Source organism: Bacillus rossius, chromosome 5 (assembly GCF_032445375.1).
Source record: "Bacillus rossius redtenbacheri isolate Brsri chromosome 5, Brsri_v3, whole genome shotgun sequence".
Lineage (NCBI taxonomy): Eukaryota > Metazoa > Arthropoda > Insecta > Phasmatodea > Bacillidae > Bacillus > Bacillus rossius.
In genome coordinates, this window is record NC_086333.1 from 84804520 (window position 1) to 84826626 (window position 22107).

Genomic DNA, 22107 nt, shown 5'->3' on the forward strand with positions numbered 1-22107 from the left:
TATGACAGCAAATGTAATAAATTAAGAAAGACTGGATTAAGATACAAACATAAAGAAAGTACCGGCAATGTAACAGTTGTTGCCAGTAGATAAAGAAGGCACCAACAATGCAATGCCATTACATTAAAGTTTGTTGGGAATAACTGGTCAAAAAAATAAAAAAATAAAAAAAATTCTCGGCTCTTGACCTCGCCGTCGTTACCTGCTGAGACACATTTCTTACACATTCTTTAAACAAATTCTCTATTTCATTGTGATCGTGCGCAATATTTACAATCTATTTAACATTGCCGCGCGTTTTTCAAAAGAAAACCAACTTCCGAAGATGGCCGAAGGTTAACCCTTCGGGCTTCATCGGGATGTTCCTCAACTTTTGTACATTGTAGGCTTCCCGACTCTTATGTCCAACGGGCCACAGCCCGCCTGGCAGGCTTCACCTCCACCACCGGCTGTGTTCCTGAACGACTTGGTATTTTGAATTGTAAGTTTCAAAACTAATATGTAATACTAATAATGTGGGGGAACTTCTCACACACACACTTGAAATGTTGGTGTATGTATAGGCACCACTTGGGTAGCCAAATCTCTGTGTGGGGAAACTTGCTTACTGTGTTTACAAGCAAAAGCCCCCACTTCTATGGAGACTAAAATACATAACACGTTGGGCTGTGTTGAACTGTGAAAAATCGATATTATTTATGTGGCTCTCCAATGGTATGTGATGATGTTCTGTAGGCCACAGTTAGGTATTAATTGAATAAAGGTACAAATATACATAGACATACACTAGGGCAAATGAAATTAGAAATGACATGACACAACACTCATAAATAAAATATATAATTATTTATTGAGACGAAAAATGGGTTCAAAATTTACTCTTATTAATAATATTGACGTCCCTCTGCTTTAGGTCCCTGATTCCCCGTTTACGTAATTGTCCTGTTGTGCCCGTACTGCTCTCGTCGGTGAGGTGTGGGTCCAGGCCAACGTGGCCGGGACCGGGAAATACGGGACCTGGATGGAGAGTGAGGTGAGACGGAGGAATGGTAGGCAGTTCCAAGGATAACTCGGTGTTGACAGTTCCACGAGCCCCTTTTATTGTCGTTTTGAGAGCCTGTCGCAGCCTGGCAGATCCGTCGCGGAACGAGCGCCCTTCCCACGACGACCCGGACTCCCGGGAGACCGTCCCGTCCGTTAACACGTCCTGACACAAACTGGAAATTTTCCCACGTAACAATGTCCCCGACTCAGGTTGCTCCGCAAAGATGCGCAACACGTGCGCGGTCAATTACGTAAAAAGTCTCGTACTGACGGCGAAGGTTCGGCGGTTCGTGACTGCGCTTACGCGTTCTAGGACGTTCGACTGGTGACGTAACTCGTAAGACACGTAAAAATCAACAGGGTGAGCGACTCGGCGGATGCAGCTCAGCTGCCGCGACAACCCGTGAAGTGACCCTGTCGTCGGACCACGAGCCCAGAAGACGTGCCTCGCGAGCAGCGCGGAGCGGCGTGCACGTCTGTCCCTGATCGCGCCCTGAACACCACTGCCCTTCCCTGCCCGCCAGCGGGCCGAGGCCCGCGGGCCGCGGAGAAGGGGAGGAGAAATCGGCCGGCGTGGGAGAGTGCCCCACCCCGCGACGTGCCAGACTGCGATTACATTACTAGCACTGCGAAACACTTGAGAGAAATTACAGAATTATTTACACAAATTAGCGAGACATTAATCAAACAGCGAATTTACACATCAGTTAATTAGTTATGATTACAAAATATCCACAGTTATCGAGGCTCGTGACCATTTGGAAAAAAATATATAAACACAGAAATATTTACACACACAAAGAAGCTCACTGGCAGGCTAGGGCGCACGCGGGTGCGTCCCTGACCGTCGCACTACACAGATGGTGCACTCGTATCGCAAGGGAGGACGTTGACGAGGCATAACGGCCTGAAGGAGCCGAGGAGACACTTGGGTCGACGTCAATATTTATTTAATTACTTTAACTATATTCACATTCCTAACTGGTACTTGGCATCACAGATCACACATGGATTCCAATCATCAGGAGTTATGATGCGCACATTTAATTCTTAAACAAAAGTCTTTATTTGGGGTTCGTCGAAATTACACAGTTTTATTATATGTTTTTAGGGATCTTAATTAATTTTCCTCGGCTAGTAAGGTTCGAAATATAGTCGGTAGAGCTCAGAGTCTCTCAATCTGTAGGACCTCTGTAATAGTGTGTAAAAAAAATAATTAAATTCGTATCAAAATATCTTTTATAATTTTTAGGGATACAGATAGATAAAAATTTAAATTGGCATATACATATAAATGCCATATACAAAAAATTGTGTTCAATGTGCTATGTTATACATACTATCAAAAAAATCTGCTCTTTAGAAGTTGTAATGGCATTATACTTTGCAAATGTACAGTCTATATTAACATTTATGGAATTATTTTTTGGGGAAACGCATCACTGTTCAAAAAAGTGTTTAAAATTCAAAAAAAGATAGTTAGAATAATAAATGGTAAGACACAAAGGACTCACTGCAAACCATTGTTTAAACAATTAAATATTATGACTTTTCCTTGCCTGCACATTTTTCATACTATACTTTACACAATGCGTAACTCCACAGTAATATCAAATAGTAATATACACAGTTATCAAACTAGAAATAGATGTGATTTACATTTAATCATACATAGAACAAAACTATTTTCACAAGGACCCTACTACAGTAGTATCAAACTAATTAATAAATTACCAACTGAAATTAAGGAAATTGTCCATTTAAATAGGTTTAAACAAGAACTAAATAAATATTTGGTAAAAAAAATCCTTTTATTCAGTTGAAGAATACCTTAGGGTATAAGCATATTAATATGTTGGTTTTTGTATTTCAGCAAGTATGGTGGTTAGGATGTATCAGCAACCTAAATAATATTGCCAAGACAAAGATTGTAGTATCCAGGAGTGTGGTTATGTTTTGTATTTAAGATTTGTGTTTGTCTATATGTTTTAATTTTTTGTTTGTATTTTGTATATTGACAACTCCCTTCTAGTATGTACTGGAGAAAACAGGAGGCAACCAAATAAATAAATAAAAGATAATGTCAAATTACTTCAAAATATCAATGTTTACATTGGTTTTAGACGACGATGTGACGGAAAACGGGAGTTACGTGACGATGTGCATAAGTGGAGGATACAAAATTTTGCACTCTTTAATTACTCACGTTTTACACTCCTAGGTCATTTATCTTTTTAGATAAATCCTAAATTATGTTCTAGACTCCCTAGATTACATAATTAATCATCCTCGGTTCGGGATGCCTACCGCTTATTAGCTAAATTGTAGGATTTATTACCGTCGACGTCACAATTCTTAGCTGGCCATTATAGAACTCCCTCTCAGGGATGTTAGACAGTGGCTCAACGAACCTGGTACAGATGTCACTAAAAGCTGGTATCTGAAAAAAAAACTGGTACACTCCAAGATCCTGTAGATTTTGTTTCATAGATTTATATATATATATATAATGATATTTATATAAACTGCTTTAATAAGATATATACTATGGAAACATAAAAGGTTACACACTTGTCAACAAATAAAGTATGATAAGGTTGGTAACTTATTTTTTATTCAATCGGCACGCCATGACGGCAATACGGCATGGCGGCATGACGCTGTGATCAATTTATAGAGAACTAGCTTCTGAAATTATAAGATTGCCATAAAAACGTTAGCACCTAGTATGAATACTTTCAATTAAATTAGCACTTAAAAATTTCTCTTAAAATACCGTTTTATTAATAGTATACAGATGGAATTATTAAAACGCAACTATTCGAATTATTCGTCCACGCCTAATGTTAATTGTTAATGCATGGTGCATCGCGCATGGTCTATGTTCAAAGTTGGTATTTCTGCATACCAGCACAATTTCTACTTGGTACATGGTACAAGACCCTGAAAAATGGTATGTGTACCAACAAGTTGGTACGTCTAACATCCCTGCTCCCTCTACCAGGCTTCTTAAATTAAGCCAGTTAACTTAACTTTCAAATGGCGGGCCGTGATTGGCCGAAAACCAAAATCAGTTACTTAAAATACTTAACAAAAACGTGAAATCCGCACGCAACCATAGCGCGGATTACAAAATTTCACGTAAAATTTAAATAAAAAATTATCAAAATAATAATTTATCTTACAAAATAACGGCGTTAACTTTACCGTTTACCGTCTTAAGAGCGTGCATCAGATGGAGTTAAACTTTCTAATACAGTCATCCAGGATTCGGAAGATTACTACTATACTTTTACACGTTTAGCATTTCTGTTGACGCATTAAAAGAATTTAAATGTTGGTGAACATTTTAAATGCATAACATTTTGAAAATATCAATCGAAAGTTGCTTTAAAAGCATACTGTAATTGCCATTTTTAGCCATTTTCAAACGGCGTTGTAGCCAAGAAATATAGGCACATCTCCATTCTGTTTTAATAGGCAAAAACTGTATTTCTTCGCCAGAAACTTTGTCGCTTTGTCCCCCATTGTCACCGCGACAAATTTCGAGTAATCTTCCTAAACCGAAGGCACTGCACGCGTTTATAGCATACTGCTGGGCGCGCCGGACTGCCCTGTCTGTGTGAGAATGGAACAAGAGATACTCGCGGTTCCTATCTGGAATGCGAAGAAGCGTCAAAGAGGAGACGAAGATAGATTTCTACCTGACCCGGCGCGCCGCGGCATTGCTGCGTAAGCTCAGATTACCAGGAAGTATTACCACCCTCGTAAATAACCAAAAGAAATTTTTTTTTGTTGTAAATTTGTAAATGTACTATTTTCCTAACTCTGATCATTTAATGTGTTTTAAAGGATAACTATATAAGAAAATAAGCTTAATTAAGTTGTAAGTAAGTTTATTCAAAGTTAATTGCAATTTTGAATGCATTAATAAGCCGCACGATGACTGGTTGTTAGACTGTAAGGTATAACTAAGTGTCTAAATTTTGGCTGTTAGGGTGTACAGAGAGTTTCAATCCTCCAATGAATACATAAAAATGTGTTTAGATGTAGCACCAAGACTTGGTGACCAAGTACTAAACAGCTATATCGTATTTGTTAGCACTTCGAAAATTCTAATTCATAGATAGTGTTGATGATTTTGGTGGTTGCTACCAGTGTAAAAAAAAATTAAGTACTTAATTATTTATGTCAATTACATCATATTTCTGCACGAATTAATTATTTTGAACTGATTTTTGCTACAAGTTGACGCTTCATTTTCAACGAATATCCAAAAACTTATTCCACAAAGTATTTTTTTGTAAAACCATTTCTAGAGTTCAACAGTTTAATGGTAAACGATTGTTTTACCATTATAACTAAATTTATGTTATTTATTTTAAAGGTCCTCTGATTCATAATGGTTCGTGTCAAAATAATTATATAACTATCTAAATTAATTATAGGTTAAACCCGACATTCGTTTTTATGAATTTTATTGTCAATGTAATTAAATTGATTATAACTAAATTTGCTACTTGATTATAGGTATAGAGTTGATTTATTCAACCTGTGAAGTTATCTCGCCAATACATATTTTTTTTGATTGCTTGAATTGATACATTTTGCTTAAAACTTCACACCATTAAAGTATTTTATAGTCTGAAGTTAATTTGAAACCAACAATTGAGAAGGTCATTTGCAATAAAACCTGTGTTCAGAAATTAGTTCAATTGCAATTATGTAACTTTTAAGTTCCAGAAAATATTTAAATTTTAACTGGACAAATATGTGAACAATAACTTTTACATTCAAATTCTGGAACACATTATTCCTTATTATTATTTTTGTACTTTGTAGGACTGTATCAACTTTAAATGTACACTACTGTATCTTATTTATGTTCACGTCGTTTGTTATATTGTGTATATGTTGTATATGTGATTGTGTTACTGTATCTTGACCAGTGTTCTTTGCCGTGTGTTCTTGTTAGCCTACATTGATAAAAATAAAACCACTGTAACTTATGTACTGGTACTTAATCATGCAATTATGTAAATTAAAATTGTTTTCATAGGATAAAATGTCTGTGCTATACAACAGAAAACCAAGAACAATCTCTGTGTTGCTGTAGTTTATGTAATTTTTGTTTTTCATTGTCCTTCTGTTGGTGATCGTTGTGGAAGTAACTGAGAAATCGAGGTCGAGGTAACTCACAGGAATGACTATCGCTCGTTACTAACGCACTAATTACATAATGTATAAAAATTGTGTGCGTGGGTGCCACGCGTATTACAAGTGACATTTAGTTCCGTACTAAATGCCATTTTGTTTACGAAATGCGAACTGTGTTGCTATCAACACTACGTATTTTTTATTTGTACTTGTGGCTGAAATTGGGTATTACTAATTTATATATGAGAAACAAAATTGTTTGTTTGAAACGCAAAAAATTTGGTTCTTTTTTGAAAGAAGTAAATACATCAATGTTATTTTATACACTAAGACTGTATTATGTACGGTGATTATAATTTATTAAAATTGTGATCCATATATACTTAATCGTATAAAATGTGAACTAAGCTACTACGGAGATTGAAAAAAGAACTGTTGGCGACTTCAGCGTGTATCTTAGAGTGAAAACTACGAACTTATAATTGTCCTGCGAAATATCTTGCTTCGACTATTATGCTGGACCACGAACTTCAGGACGAGGGATAACTAAATCAAGAACCCCATAATTCAAATTTCATAATACCTTGAAGAACCTGGGTATACATGATGATAGTCAAACTCCGAATATAGAGTTGATGTCTAAGGATCTACTGGTTATTTCTACTGCTACCTACCAACAAACGCCGTGACAATGAAGACATTTATGGAGTGTCATGACTATATGTTATGGTTGGACGAATAACACCACGATATCCTTTGACTTATGTTTGGAACTACAGAAGGATTAAAGTGGTATGGAGTTACTGTTAATTGACAGTGTAAATATGTATGTGAAGTGCTTTGAAATATTAGTAGGTAATCCAAACGACGTGTTGATCTGTAGATTTATTCCTGATTAATTAATGTAACATCAATATTATAATATTCAATTTGCTGCACCAATTATTGTGAAGTAATTTTCCATAACTATCATCAATTTAGAAAAGTTTATCGTAAAGTGCTTTACCCTAACTGACAAGCCTGTACCAGCTATATTTTGTTTTATTTAACTTTGAGTTCTCTATAATTGATTATGCTAGTCTAGAGTTGGTTTGTATTATCCCAGATAAAGCAAATTAAATGAATTTAAACTAATTTGGAATGTTAATATCTCCGACTTTGATTTTACATTGTTTCTCATAGAGGAAACTGAACCTTGTAATTTGGCGACATGTACTTCATGTTAAATTCAGTGTCACATCCAGAGATTAGAGAAATATACAGATGGAGAATGTCTGACTTTTGACGAGGGGTTTAGATTATCGTATTTTGTCCGTAGTATTTAAAGATCATCAAAAAAAAATTGGTTGTCTGTAAAGTCGGGTTACGTACGATAGTTTAACGTGACGTCATAACAAAACATTGATGAAATGATTGCATACTTTATGAATAAAATTGAATAATTTTTATTGAATTATCACTATTTTACATGGATACAAAATGAAATCTACAATTTAATTGATAAATTTACTTTTATTTGCACTCATTAATTCAAATATTTTTATTACTTTAACGAACAGATTATTTTAACTATAACTTTTTGAATGAAAGTGATTGTTTAATTGGAATGTTCAATTGGCTCCATAAAATAGTATATTCCCTTGCACGTCGGTTAGGCGGTTCAACTTGATATTAAAATTTCTAAATATTTTTAAAATTCTCTTTTATGTTTCTTTTTGTTTATTGCTCTTTATTTTGGAAAAATGAAAAAAAAAACCAAAAAAATTAATTAATAAAAAATAGTTTAGTTAAAGTACTTAATTTAAAAGCTACTTTCGAAAAGCCCGCCTTAACCTATTTAATATAATAGTAGATTCATAGGCCAAACGAGTGGAAGATAGATGCGGCACAAGCGTAGAATGAACGTAACGGGACAATGAGTCATGCTTTTTCGTGCGTGCAGCCGGCGTTCATCGATTTATTAGACGTTGTTACGTCAAAAAATTAATTAATAAAAAAATTTGGTTGTCTGTAAAGTCGGTTTTCGGACGATAGTTTAACGTGATGTCATAACAAAACATTGATGAAATGATTGCATACTTTATGAATAAAATTTAATCATTTTTATTTTAATATTAAAAGAATAAATACTTGAAATTATACTAGTAATCAGATTTTTAAAATGCAAGAATAATTAACCTTTATTGCCGAAATTGTTGTTGTAATAAGCAATGAAAACCACATTAACTTTTTTCACTTTATAAACAGTCGACGAAACAGTTCACCTGTAGATGACTTGTAATTAATTTTAAAAACTGGCGTTTAGCTATAAAGTTTAAATATAATTATGAACAAGTTTTCATATTAATAAACTGTAATCAAATATCTACCAATTATATGAATCACTATAATTTTTTAGTCAATTGTAACATAGCCTATTATTACTGCACTGGCCGACAGCGTAACGGAACAAAGAGCGTAACGGGACACAGCGTAACGGAACAATGAGCGCAACGGGACACTTTTTTTGTGCGTGCAGCCGGAGTTCTTCGATGTATTAGACGTCACGTCAAAAATAGTTTAGTTAAAGTACTAAATTTAAAAGCTAATGATTAATTAATTAATAAAAAAATAGTTTAGCTAAAGTACTAAATTTAAAAGCTACTTTTGAAAAGCCCGCCTTAACCTATTTAATATAATAGTAGATTCATAGGCCAATCTAGTGGAAGAGAGATAGATGCGGTGCAAAGGTACAATGAGCGTAACGGGATAATGAGTCATCCTTTTTCGTGCGTGCAGCCGGCGTTCATAGATTTATTAGACGTTGTTACGTCAAAAATTAATATTTGCACTTATAGAAATTATTAACTAATTTGGAAAATTTTCTATCATAGTTCCTAGTTTCCCATTACAACTATTCGAAATGTATTCAAGTTAAAGTGCGGTATGTATTATAACACCATTTTTACTTTTGTGATTATAATATATTAATATGAAACAAGACTAAATAGGATGAGTGAATCGTTGGAGTGTACATATATACGTATGCGTAGCACTGTGGCTGTGGCTCGCATCGGTTGTTGTGCGTCCGTGGCCTTGGGAAGGGTTTATCTTGACAAGGGGGCCGCAGGGTGGGGGGAAGAAAGGTAACACCTCCCGAATGGTGTGGAGAAGACAGTACGAGAGCGATAACCGACACTTTTTTTGTCTCCTCCTTTTGCTCTCTTCGCGGTCACACACACACACACCCAAATGCAGATGCCAGGCGCGAGCTGAGAACTTGCTGCTCTGATGAACGCTCTTAAAGTTCAATTACTCCCAAGAGGGGTCTAAACAATACATAATTCAAATAGTCCAGATAAGTCCATAGAGTCACTTTTTCATAGATAAACAAAAATAATTTACCGTTTCTGAAAACGAATCACATATTAGACATAGAGCAAACATTAAATAAATTGTAAATAATAATAATAATAATTAATCTGTCAAATCAAATAACATGTTGCAGTACAATAAAGTTTCCTTCGCCTTTAACCTAATATGCTGGCAGTTCTACTACTACAGTTAAGTGTTAGATATTAAGAATTTAAAATAGTATATTATAATCTGATAGATTAAGAACAAAAAAATATACAAAACCAGAAAGAAAATTTAAAACAAAAATAAAAAGTTATACTAATTTATTATCTCTAGAATATTTAAGTCATACGCCCGTGCAGTGCGTATACACAGTAAAACATGTTTCTTATTCGTTAATAGTGTGTAAGTTGTTAATCTTTTTTCTTATTTAGTTTCAGGTGTTGGCTGGAGGAAGTGGGTGTGGCAGGTGTGACCCGCACCACCAGGGGCGCCTGCGTCCCTGGTTTAGAAGTCCAGACCTGAATAAAATATAAAATTAACCATAAGTCCAAAACCTTTCATGGTAGATTCTTTCTGCTAGGTCCAACTCTTCATCCAGATCATCCTCCGTCTCTTGTATTCTCCTACACTTAATGCATGCAAATTTGCTCCCCGCATGATAGTAACCCATGTTTTCCCTGTGTCTATGCAGGTTTTACCTGGGCCCAACTTATCTAGTAGTTTGGTATAGAGTTACGAGTGAGGGGAGTTAGTCATAGCGTCAATCGCTGCCATGTCTGGCCAATCCCCTCCTAGCACATTATGCATGCGACCATCTCCCTGCATGGCTAATTCCTGCATGACTAGGCGATTAGGCTTCGGCCTGAGAGGCACCTATGTCTCTCCCCTAACCCGGACCCTCCTAAACAAACTTAGTTTTAGTTAGGTTAAGGGATTTAAAAATCAGCAAGTAGCATTCCTGTCGCTAGACTTTAGTGTCTGCAAAGGCTACCCAATATTTAAAATGTCAAAAAGAGGTTGCGAGCAGGGTGTCCACAGTTAGTACTTTCGTACTAGATCTAGTACTTTTATAAGTTTTTTTTAGTGGTCTAGTACATTTACGCTCAGTTCTAGTACTTTTTTCTTTAATATAATAATATTACAGTAACTACAATATGTTTTATTATTAAGCATAATTATTTTTAAAAACTATGGAATGTATGTGTGTGTGGTGTGATATTTAAGTTAGAGAATTGAAATTTCTAATAACTTCCTAAATTGTTAAAACCATACCAATTTATAATTTAATACTTTTTTTTTCAAATATAATACTTTTTTCTCGCCTAAGTTGGTACCAAATATTTTTTCCTTGTGGACACCCTGGTTGCGAGTGGCCAGGTTGGGGAGTGTCCAGACCTCCCCTTCTTAGACCGTGGTCAAAATCAACCTACTTTTGTAAATATCAACACGGTGTGCCGGTAAACTCAAGGGTAAAGAAGATTTACTCACCTCACTGGGACATTGGCCTGTGACTGGACATAAGATGAAAAACAAATTTAAATTACCTAATGTGCCGGTAGAGAGGTAGGGTAAATACCTTGAAATACAGTGTTATAATGTTATACATAGTATTATGTACATCTTGGACCGTGTCCAGTAAAATTTTGATGTTAAATAGTTGGTTTGATTGATTTGATTAATACACTTGCAATTGGGCTTCCACCCGGGGGCAAGGATTTCCCCGTCCCCCAATACTTTATTCTCCCAATTCCTGAAGTCTTCTCCTTAAGTCTTCTCCTTAAGTCTTGCTCTCCTGTCACATGTAGATGGTTTGACGAATTCGTGTTAGCGTTTGGTTAGGTTAAGGATAATTGTTCCGTTCCACATTTCCAAATTTTATCACTTGATTCTGGTGGCATAGCCCTGTATACGTTGATCCTGTGGTGCATGATGCTTGCTGTTTTAATTTAGTTTGTTAAAAGATTCTGGCCAAACAAATCAATAATGTAACAATACTAACACTTTATGTATAAATTATTATTTAAATTATTAATTTAGCTGATCTAACATTCACAAATTTTTGACAGTGTTTTTGATGAAGCTTACCTAACCAAACTGACCGTTCACACTGATTTGGAGTATTTTTTATGCAACTAACCTAAGTTACCAACAATTAAGACAGTACATTACTGGTTAAAAAAAATTCTTACAAAATTAAAGGTACCATATCACAAATTCAAGATTATTGCTTGATCCCAACACATACCTAACCCTGAACACATTTAAATTTACACAATGTCAGGTATTGTGTAAATTTAAATGTCTTTCATAGACTAAAGTGACGGAGAAATTACAGAATAGTCTAACTAGATTAGAAATACTAAAAAAAGTGTGGGTGGTTGATTAGGTTAATACTTTAAAATTATGCGAAAGGTTTGATAGGTCAGGATAGCTACATCCTAAACGTCACACCACCACAACGTTAATGGCAGCCAATCTATGTGGAATAAAGTATAGGAGGTTCAGAACATGAATAAGGACACATGTGTTGATTAGAGTGCCTTCATGCTTCTGATTGAATATAGCTGCTAATTAAAAACATAATAAGCTTGCACAACGGAAAAAAAATTTGTAAATAATTATTTGCCAGCAAAACTGCATTGAATAAAGAATAGGTGCCTCAACTTTGGCTAAGCAGTTGTCCTCACGAGGCAGCCCCGAGGATGAAGGAAAGAGTTTCAGACAAATCAAAGTTAACAGAAATAAATATATCGGTGCAGGAGCATCTGGACCACATTCCCCCCCCCCCCCCCCCCCCCCCAAGATGTACGAACCTTTGAGTTACTTAAAAACCGTACCGCATGTATTAAAAGTATAAAACAGAAACCCTTTACAAAAATTAAAACACAATATTAAATTATATGTACCCTGAACATTATTTGTATTTAACATTATAAAAGTATCAGAATACCTTCTTTCTGCGGTTGATTTCAAACTTCAGAATGTCAGATGAACTAACTAGAAATTATATCTTTAGATGTTGCTAATATAAAAATAACATAGCTGTTGGTGGATGCAAAAGAAAAGAATTAAAATAATGAATTAGGCTACTTCTAATCCGGGTTACGAGGCACTGACTACTGCACCCTCTTGCGGTAATTTTTTGGGACTAGGTGCACACTATTCAAATACTACACGTCACACACGTGTATGTACAATGTAGGAAGAAGGGATGGGGGCACAACTGGAGATGCATCGGGTTTCGCGGGGCGTCAAATACTTTAAAAAATATTTTATTTATTTATTTGTAATATGTCTACTAACAGTTTTAAAACTTAAGGGTTAGGTACAACATAAAGATGAAAACATAACATAAATAAATGACAATACAAAAAGGACAAGCACAAATGACACAACATAGGTACACAAAAATAGATAAATCAAAAATATTCTAGCAGTAACAACATTTGCCGAAACAACATACAGAGTGATACACCACAGAAAAAAAGAGATATTAACTACAGTATAAAATAAATTAGACAAGTAGCTAATGTATGAATAAATAAATATGAGTAAATAAAGTAAAATTTAGTACTAATAACAGTTCAAAGTTATTGGAAAAATAAATAATACCATATTATTAAAGACTAAGTGTACAGTAAGTATACATGGTTAACTAAATTGCATGTTCAGTCTTTTAGAGTTTGAAATTAATCAATAAATAAGATTGTGATTGTTTTTGTTATGTCGGGTACACAGAGAAGATAACACGTGTCTGTTAAATTGGTGGACTCTCAAACCAGCATTCATCAGGACATAATTCCATTTGATTTTATAGTTAAAATTTTTTTGAACAAACAAGCATCAAGTTGAAATGTACAATCTGAAAGAAGATCAAGAGTTGGTTGTGGAAGCTGCTTTATATCAATTAGTTTAATTATTTTGTTTTGAATACTATTTCATAATATCTTTTGTATTTATATTATGTATTCCAAATAATAGATCAATGTTCTAATTAGGTTTTAATTAAAGCAAAATAAAGTGGTATGATTGAATCAGAATTATTAGCATAAAAATGTATTATATTAGGGCCAAGATTCAATGGGAGGAAGAATTTAGATAGTCAACATGTTTATAAAAGTATAATTTAGAGTCTAAAATGATTCCAAGATCTTTTATGCGGTAGGTTTGAGAGATTTTCATGTTGTTTAGAATATAGTTATAATTGACTGGATGAAGTTTTCTAGTGAAAGTAATTATCTTTAGTTTTATTTGTATTAAGAATAACCAGATTTCTAGTGCACCAAAGTTAATTTGAATAATGTCATTCGAGAGTAGAATGCAATCATTTGGTGAAGTAATTTTAATGTATATTTGAAGATCGTCTGCAAAAAGAATGCCTGTTGAGTGATTGATTACCCAGTCTCTGCTAGACGTCTGCCCTGGACACTACGCTCCTGGCACCAGGCATGAAGTAGAGGCCGTAATGGAAGGATTGGAGGTCGCGCTACTAGCATTATTAGGCTCCTGAGCCATCAAGACATGCTGGCTACTTGATCTGGAGGAAGTTTCCCGTACAAAAGGGCTCATAAGACATCCACTCGGCCAGAAAACAATATTGTTTAATCTGTCAAAGTCCTCTTCCTAGATGCTACTTAACACTTGGCCGCTACTGGCCACTCGGCTGCTCCATATTTTACATATTTTAAGTATCACTGACCTGACCTAAACGATTATAATCTTCTGTTTTTCATGGGCAACTGCATGAAAAACTGTGGGTGACATTTACTGAGAATTTGTAGAAGAGTCATGGCAATGTGAAACAACAATAAAATAACACTAACACAAGGAAAAAGCACGTAAAACTCACTCCCTCATGGAAGCCATTCATCCCGTTATTGCTCCTTTCTTATCTCGCCATCCCTCGTCGTCTCTGACGACAGATGTCGACCAGCGATCAAGCCTTGATGCATTCAGTCGTTTGTTCTCAGGTGTCCGGCTCACAGCAGATCACGTTCAAGCTGAAATATGATTGTTCGGCCTATTTTTTTAAATTTCTTTAACACAGCATTTACAAATAAAAGAAAATTTTTAACCCTCTTCAAAACGGACCATTGCACACATTCAACTTAGCTTGCTTATGAGAAATTAATTAAAACTTTAATTCTATGAAATGAATGAATTTGTGCTATTTTGCTGTAGTTGCTGGTACCAGAGTGGCATGATCATGTGCTGACAGTGCTGATGTGCCTGGGACAGGAGGCTATCGCGGACTGCCGGCGGTCCCGTGGCTGCCACATGCCACGGACAGCTGACGTGTGCTTGTTTTGCAGCGAGATGTCTCAGCAGAAGGTGATGGTGGTGTCGTTCTTCGGCAAGTCGCCTCTGTGGGCCAAAAGCTGCAAAGCCGGCGACGTGGATGCCTATTGCGGCCGTCAGATCTTTGAACCGTCGCTGCTGGAGGACCCCGTTGTTGGTCCGGACACATTCGTGAGTGCTCTGATTACCCAGTATCAGTACTGAGCATTTTCAAACAACTACATATGTTTGCTGTTGAGTCTTTAATTGAAAAATTCATTGAAAAATAAATCTGTCAAATGAGATTGTTATGTATATACTTGTCATCTTTTGTTTGTCCTGTTTAGTTTGACATAGAAGGTTATTACGATGCGAAGAAGAGGGTGATATTTCTACATTTGCGCGGAGTGTTCGATACCCACACTTTGGTGAAGGCATTTGATGAGTTCTCCAAAGACCTGGATGAAAAGGTGAAATCCACTGCAATTTTTTATGGGTTGTAGCCACAGTAATTTTTCTTGCAATGCAATATATTTGGCCTAATATTATTTAATATCTATTTACATAAAAATGGATGTTGGTATGCATGAGATTGAGAAACTCGGACACAGTTTGACCGATCACAGTGAAAGTTGGCACATCAAAGGGATTTTTCATGTATAAGGTTTTTATGCTTTCCATTTTTTGTAACTCGCCACTAGATGGCGCTGCTGTGCATTAACTTCTACACTGTTCAACTGATTGCCATGAAAATTGGTATATATAGGTATTTGAACTCTGAGAATATTCTCACGCTTTCCATTCAGCTACAGTTCTACACTAGATGGCACTACAGCATAGCAACTTCTATTCCATTCAACCCAGATGAAAATTGTTATATTGTGATTTTTGTTGTCCTTAATCCTTAATAACAACAAATAGTGATTGTGACTAATAAAATTACATACAAATTACATACAAACCATCCAATTTAGATATATAGAGGTTAATAAATAAACACTGGCAGGACAATTTCTGCCGGGTTCAGCTAGTTATATTATATACTAACAATAAATATTATATTGTATTATATTTTAATAAAATAATATTAGTATCCTACATTCTTCTAAGAGAAGAATGGAAACACTTTATAGTTATGTAGTCAATTTTTATGGTATGGTTGTTTTTTCATCACAAGAGGACTGCTTGAATGGCCAACTCATAATGCTGTTCAACTGTTGGCAAATTGCCAAGTTAGAAATCAAGTTTCGTTTTTGGAATTTATCAATCTTGCTTTCCTGCAGTGAATGCCTGTTGATAAATTTTCTTGCACTAAGTGCACTTAAATTAAAAGTGTGCAGAAGTAATTTTACTTTACGGCACCACAGTCGCCCGGAGTTCCGGATGCGGCCGGCCTTGCCCACGTCAATGCCAGGCCCTCAGGACGGGTACGTAAGGCAGGCCCTCGGCCGGGGAACAACCCCGCAGGCAGCCGAGATCACTCACACCACGCAGTGACGGCTGGCTGCCCCTCCACGGCTCGAGGTCGGAGGACCAGCGACTGGGAGTGCAGTGGCACTGAGTGCGGCGGGGACCACTGTGTTTGCAGGGCTACCTGTGCGTGTGGGCGGGGCTGAACCATCAGTACGCCCGTGCGCTGCTCCTGCTGTTCCTCGTGTCTCATGTGCTGGTGCTGTGCCACCCCACACACGGCTTCGACACCAGCTACGTGCACCTCTTCCGGGCCCTGGATGCTGCCAGGTACGTCGCCGGCCGTCCTCGTCTCGTTCCAGAGGAGTCGTGGTGACGGAGGTTTTTACATGTTCTTTTACTAAATGCAGCTGGTACTTAACCAGAGCAGTTATTAAATTGATCTCAGGAGAACCTTGCCCCTGAAGATGTTGAAGAAGTTGCTGCTTTTCTACGAAACAACCATGATTTGTTCTCTCTTGGGAATGCTGATAGAGGAAGAATGATTCTAATCTACCATCGCATCAATATCGCACCAATATGGCAGGCACCATGACATCTGCGCAAAGCAAGAGGAGGATGAGAAGATAATTACAGATATGATGAAGGGTGGGGCAATAGAGTCATGAGCGAGTCCCTGGGAGTTCCCAGTCTGCTAGAAAAAAAGGCTGGCAAACTGAGGTTCTGTGTGAACTACTGGAAACTGAACATCATCACCAAAAACGACAGCCACCCCTTTACGCGTATTCATGACGCTTTGATACACTTGCTGGTTTAAGTGGTTGTCGACAATGGACTTGAAGAGCAGTTACTGGCAGGAGGAACTTCATCCAGAGGACAAGGAGAAGACTGCTTTCTCAACAGGAAGTGGATTGTTCCAGTTGACTGTGCTGCCATTTTGGTTATGTAATGTGCCTGCAAATTTTGACAGATTAGTGGAACTTGTGTTTGTGGCCTGACATGGAAAATATGCCGGGTATATCTGGATGACATTACGACGATGCTGGCCAGCCGGCCTGCGGGCGGGCGTCATGCAGGTAGTGCCCATCACTGCTACACGCGTAGCGGCATCTCACTAACCCCTTCCCCCTTCCCCAGCACTTTCCCACTGAGCCTGCAGGATTCTCTGCGGCTCTCTAGGGTCCATCTGCGTGATGTGGCATAGCTAAGATGCCATTGTTTCGGAGCTTTGAATGTTAAATCGGGGATTGATGATGTGACACACTTCAGAGTCCAGGGCAGGACTTGGCAGGTATATAAATGGAGAAACTTACAGAGGACAGTGAGAGGGGGAGTAACTCCTAGGTGAGCGAACGTGGACGATGAGCGATGAGCTACATCGGGGACAGGAGCATCCGGATGTTGTACGTGTGGCAGACAAGCAATAGTGCGAGGCAGTGTGTTGAGACAGATGTGCGTGGTAAGAGACGAGCAAGAACGAGCCATTATCATGCTGAGTTCCGGACACTTAAGGAAAGATTGAGTAATTTATGGACAGACAGTTACATTGCTATAACTTAATTAGTAGTCTAAATATTAGTAAAGTATTTAATTGATTGGGCTATCCTTTTCAAATCTGTTTCTCCACTTGTAGCAGCACGTGCGTGTGTTTGTCGGAGGGTCGCAGGCTGAAGCTGGCCCCTGCGTTGACGGAGCAGCTGCGGGCGGTGGGCGGGCTGCCCAAGGACTGGGTGGCGGCCGGACGGCCGTGCCCCCCGCGCGTGCTGTTCCTGTGCCAGACCTGCCCCGCGCCCTTCGCGCGGCCGTGTGCACGCCCCCACACGCCCAGGCCCTCCGTCAAGAAGTTGGAGCACGCGCTCGAGGACATGATCTACAACCTGCTGCGCAAGAGCCGCGTCGTCTCCAACGCCAGGTGTGCCGTTCACCCTGCAGTTTCTCTTGCTGGTCCCTACACTCACGAGGCCAGTCAATACAAGACATGTTCCACATAGTGTTTCTGATTGGGTACGAAAATAACATCCAGTGACAATTCTCCTACAATAGTGTGCCACAAGGCACACCTCCCGGGGTTGCGAAGCGACAAAATTTTAAGAACACGAGCATGTAAAATAACCTTGTAAGAAGAGCGCCATTGCATGCTCCTCAATGCTAACATTTCTTCTGTGTCAGATATATGCTCAAAATAATTCTATAACCAAAGTGCATTGCCAATACTGGAAAGCAATGAAATCGAAAACCATAAATTACAAAAAAAAAATTACATTAAACTGTATGTAAACTTGCGTAAGTTAAATGAATAATTAAATATTTAATAGACTTCTTAGAATCAACTAACAATTTACCTGAAATATCTATGCATGACTATATGAAGCATGTTTTTCAAAATAAATTGTAACCTTTGATAGAATTCCTTCTCTAGCGGCCTAAGCCTATCATCGTACATTTCCAGATAAAGTGCGTTGATTTTCTTGGCGGACAGGCCATACCTTGGGCAAAAAAATTCAAAGTGTTTTTATGAAAAATCTCCTTCAGAATTGTCCTCAGTGGCAGTGATTGCTAAGGAGTCATAGACCTGCTGTTCAGCTGTGGAGGAGATGATAATGTCCAACTTTGACATGACTCATTAACATGTAATATTCCAGTAGGCTGGTGTTCACAGTGATAAGGTAGTCCTGTCCTTTTGAACCCTTATAGTGTGTGAAATTTCAAACAATTTAAAATTCTATCTATACCTTTCTTTGTGGATCAGATGTATGTTGCTTTTAAGTTTGAAAAAGCCAAAGTCTCTTAGCTTGTTGGTCCATTGATAACAACAAAAATGAAGGCGTTGCAAAACGCTGAGGGCATAACATTATGTGTAGTGTCGTAACGGTCATCTCAGTTCAGTGAAATGAACCTCATCATCTGGCCTCCGCCTCGTGAGTCGGCAGTGAGTGGTGACCACTTGTTTTCAAGCCTGTGAAAAATTTTATCTTTTATATTTTAAGTACTGAAGTATTTACTCTTGTAATAAAATAAGAATGAAATAAGAATTGATGAAATAATGATTGATGTACACCTATCCCTCACTTAGCACGACTAATTTGTTCCTAAAAATGCTCATGTTATTCGAAATTGCATATTCTGAAGCATTAATTTCCATAAATAGCAAGGCTAATTTATTTAATATGTTCCAAAATTTTGTAGGAAAATATACTTTATGTAATATAAATGCATTGAATAACACTCAAATATAAATATGTCATACCATTTATCTTTATATGCCTCCCATCGCACTTTGTATGACAAATACGACACCGCGTAACAGGAGATACGATACGTGGTTATGAACTTTATCGTCAGTCGGCTGGCTGACTTGCCCGCCCGGGCGTGATCTTCAACTCACGTCGCGTACCCTTCCAAACCATCCTTTACTGAGAGTGAAACCAATATTACTGTCTGGATAGTTACATTTTAATTTTTCAAAAATTAAAGTGCTTATTCATGTATCACCACCTGGTTCACACCAATCCTGTCAGGCCATTGATTATTTTTTTCATTGCAACAACCTTACCTTTCATTTAACAACCTTACCACGTGAATCATCTGTTCATTTCTGTTCCGGTATCTAATGTCAAATATATTCCCGCTAGTACAACCAGCAGCATCAGACTTATATAAACTTTTGGTAAGAGTCCTTATTTCATACGATTGTGCACACAGTTGACTTGCTTAAAACTAAAGTGCGATCAACATAAGAGTGGCCTTAATGATAATCTATGCCATGCGCCATAATACTTAGTTTTGTCTCAAATACTTGAACACGATGCATTATGAGTGATCAAGCACGTACAGTTACTGGCAGCCTAATGGGCAGATGTTGCTTTTGTCTGAGTGGATTCCCTGCCAGTGGTTAGACTGAGTTCATGGCCTGGTTGGTGGCCAGGCGACAACGGTACGGCACGGCGGCATACGCACGGAAGTAAAAACATTTGGTCCTTTACACTCCATAGCCGCAATTTAACTTGCCATAACTGATGTTTGTACTACAGCCGATAGCGTAGACAGACCTATACGCGCGCATCTTTTGTTTGGCTAACTGTATCCCACGGAACATATGTTGTTTTACAGCAGTTGAAACAGACTTTGTGGCGTCGTACTCGGCTTTTTTTTTTCCTGCTGAGATTTCGTGCTAACTGAAATTTACAGACGTGCTTTTCAAGACTGGTGCAGTAAAATTCACATCGCGCTAAATGAAACCGCGCATTCTGAAGACGTGCTAAGTGAGGGCTAGGTGTACCATATTTGTTGTATAAATGTTAAAATAATTAGTGCAATTACACAAGACATTGGTTCTACACCAGTGTGATCTCAGGATGTAGAGGAAAGATAAATGGGGTTAAAAGTAGATCTTAAAGAACTGGAATCAACCATATGTTTTAATCTAATGGAAATATGTGATAAATACCTATGTTTTGTTTTCCTGGAATCAAACGAGCTTGTTATTTTCTCTCTTGTCATGAACAGATCTGTTCAAGGCATCAAAATTGCTGTAGTTTGTGTTCAAAGTCTCACATTTAGAGTGCACTGTAACCTGGTGTTGATGTTTTGCGCAGCGCAAACTCGTTGTTTGCCATCCCAGCGAACCAGGAGTTTGTGTACGTTGCGACGGAGAGCAGGCCGAGCCGGGACCGGCTGTCGCACATGATCAACTCGCTGGTGGACTTCTGCAAGCACCCCCCGACCGAGGGGAGCCGGTTCGAGACGCCCAGCGTCCAGGAGGAGCCGGATCCCGCCGGTAAACGGAACAGGACTTGAGGGACGGAGGATGCGTTGGTTTGGGAAGCAGGAGTATCTCGAGGAAACCAGCCTCACTTGCAGAATACCTGTGTTCGACCCACTGGGAGTCGAACCCAGCTCGCCTCGGTGAGCAACTACTAGACACCGAGGGGGTGGGACTCATTTCATCCGGTCTAGTTGGGGCTTGAGCAGGGAGGGGGAAGGTAGGTGCTGCCAGGCAGAGCCTCAGAAGCCAGGGGCGTGTTTGGCCAGAGTTTCTTGGTCTACCTATGGTGTGGGGGGAATGAGGTAGTAAGCATTAATAATTGGCAACGTAGCAACAGTGTCTCGGAGGGGAAACCGGTGGTTAATACCACGTGGCAAGGAAGACACGTGACAAGAGAGGCGTCTGCTGGTGACGTCACGGTCGGCAGCGGTCGTCTTGGTTTATCATTTGGAAGCTAGGTGGCACTGCTGTGGAGTGCTGGTGTTATTTTTTAAGAATAAATATCTATTGCATCATGCGCGCTCTGAACCCGGGGACGCGTATTGGTAGGCAGAGATGTTAACCACTAGACCACCAGACCAGTGGAATTATAAATAAATACAAAAGGAATGTATAGTACTGGCTGGCGGCACCATGTTTGAATTCAGAGTGTGCCACATTTAAATTTCAAAAAACATAAGTAGTAAATGGTACTAATGACTTTGTCATCTGCCATCTTGAATTAGCTTGATACGTCTTAGGACTTGTGGACCATAAGGTAACCCCGTCATCTTTGATCGAGTGGCCTATAATAACCACTATAACAGTGATGGCTTTCCTCTATAGGTACTGATTTAAAATAAAAAGTATTTTTATAGTACAGTAGAACCCTGATTTTGCGAACACGGATTTAACGAAAACAGCGATTTAACGTAAAGGTTTTCAGGAACCAACAAAAATCACCAATTTATTAAAATAATAATATAGATTTCCAAAAAAAGCAAGTAAATAGTAATAGAATCTTATTAAAAAATACACTCTGTGGTGTCAGTAATAGAATGGAGGTACTATATATTAATATGTGCCTTTGCATCATCTGTCCAAATACGAAAAAATTAAAAAAATTGTTCAAATTG

The 22107-nt window shown here is 38.0% G+C and overlaps 1 protein-coding gene across 2 annotated transcripts in view; it reads left to right on the plus strand.

Annotated features, from left to right (window-relative positions):
* The first annotated feature begins 10898 nt into the window (after positions 1–10898).
* LOC134532186 (nonsense-mediated mRNA decay factor SMG8) overlaps positions 10899–22107 on the plus strand; it is a 47635-nt gene continuing 36426 nt past the window's right edge. Inside the window, exons 1-6 of one of the 2 annotated variants that reach the window (XM_063368592.1) lie at positions 10899–11103; positions 14853–15009; positions 15165–15287; positions 16406–16557; positions 17894–18139; positions 20823–21004. In XM_063368592.1, coding sequence (XP_063224662.1) covers positions 11063–11103; positions 14853–15009; positions 15165–15287; positions 16406–16557; positions 17894–18139; positions 20823–21004 — 901 coding nt within the window. In that variant the 5' untranslated portion in view covers positions 10899–11062. The remainder of the gene's footprint in view (positions 11104–14852; positions 15010–15164; positions 15288–16405; positions 16558–17893; positions 18140–20822; positions 21005–22107) is intronic. The other variant, XM_063368593.1, reaches the window with a different exon arrangement.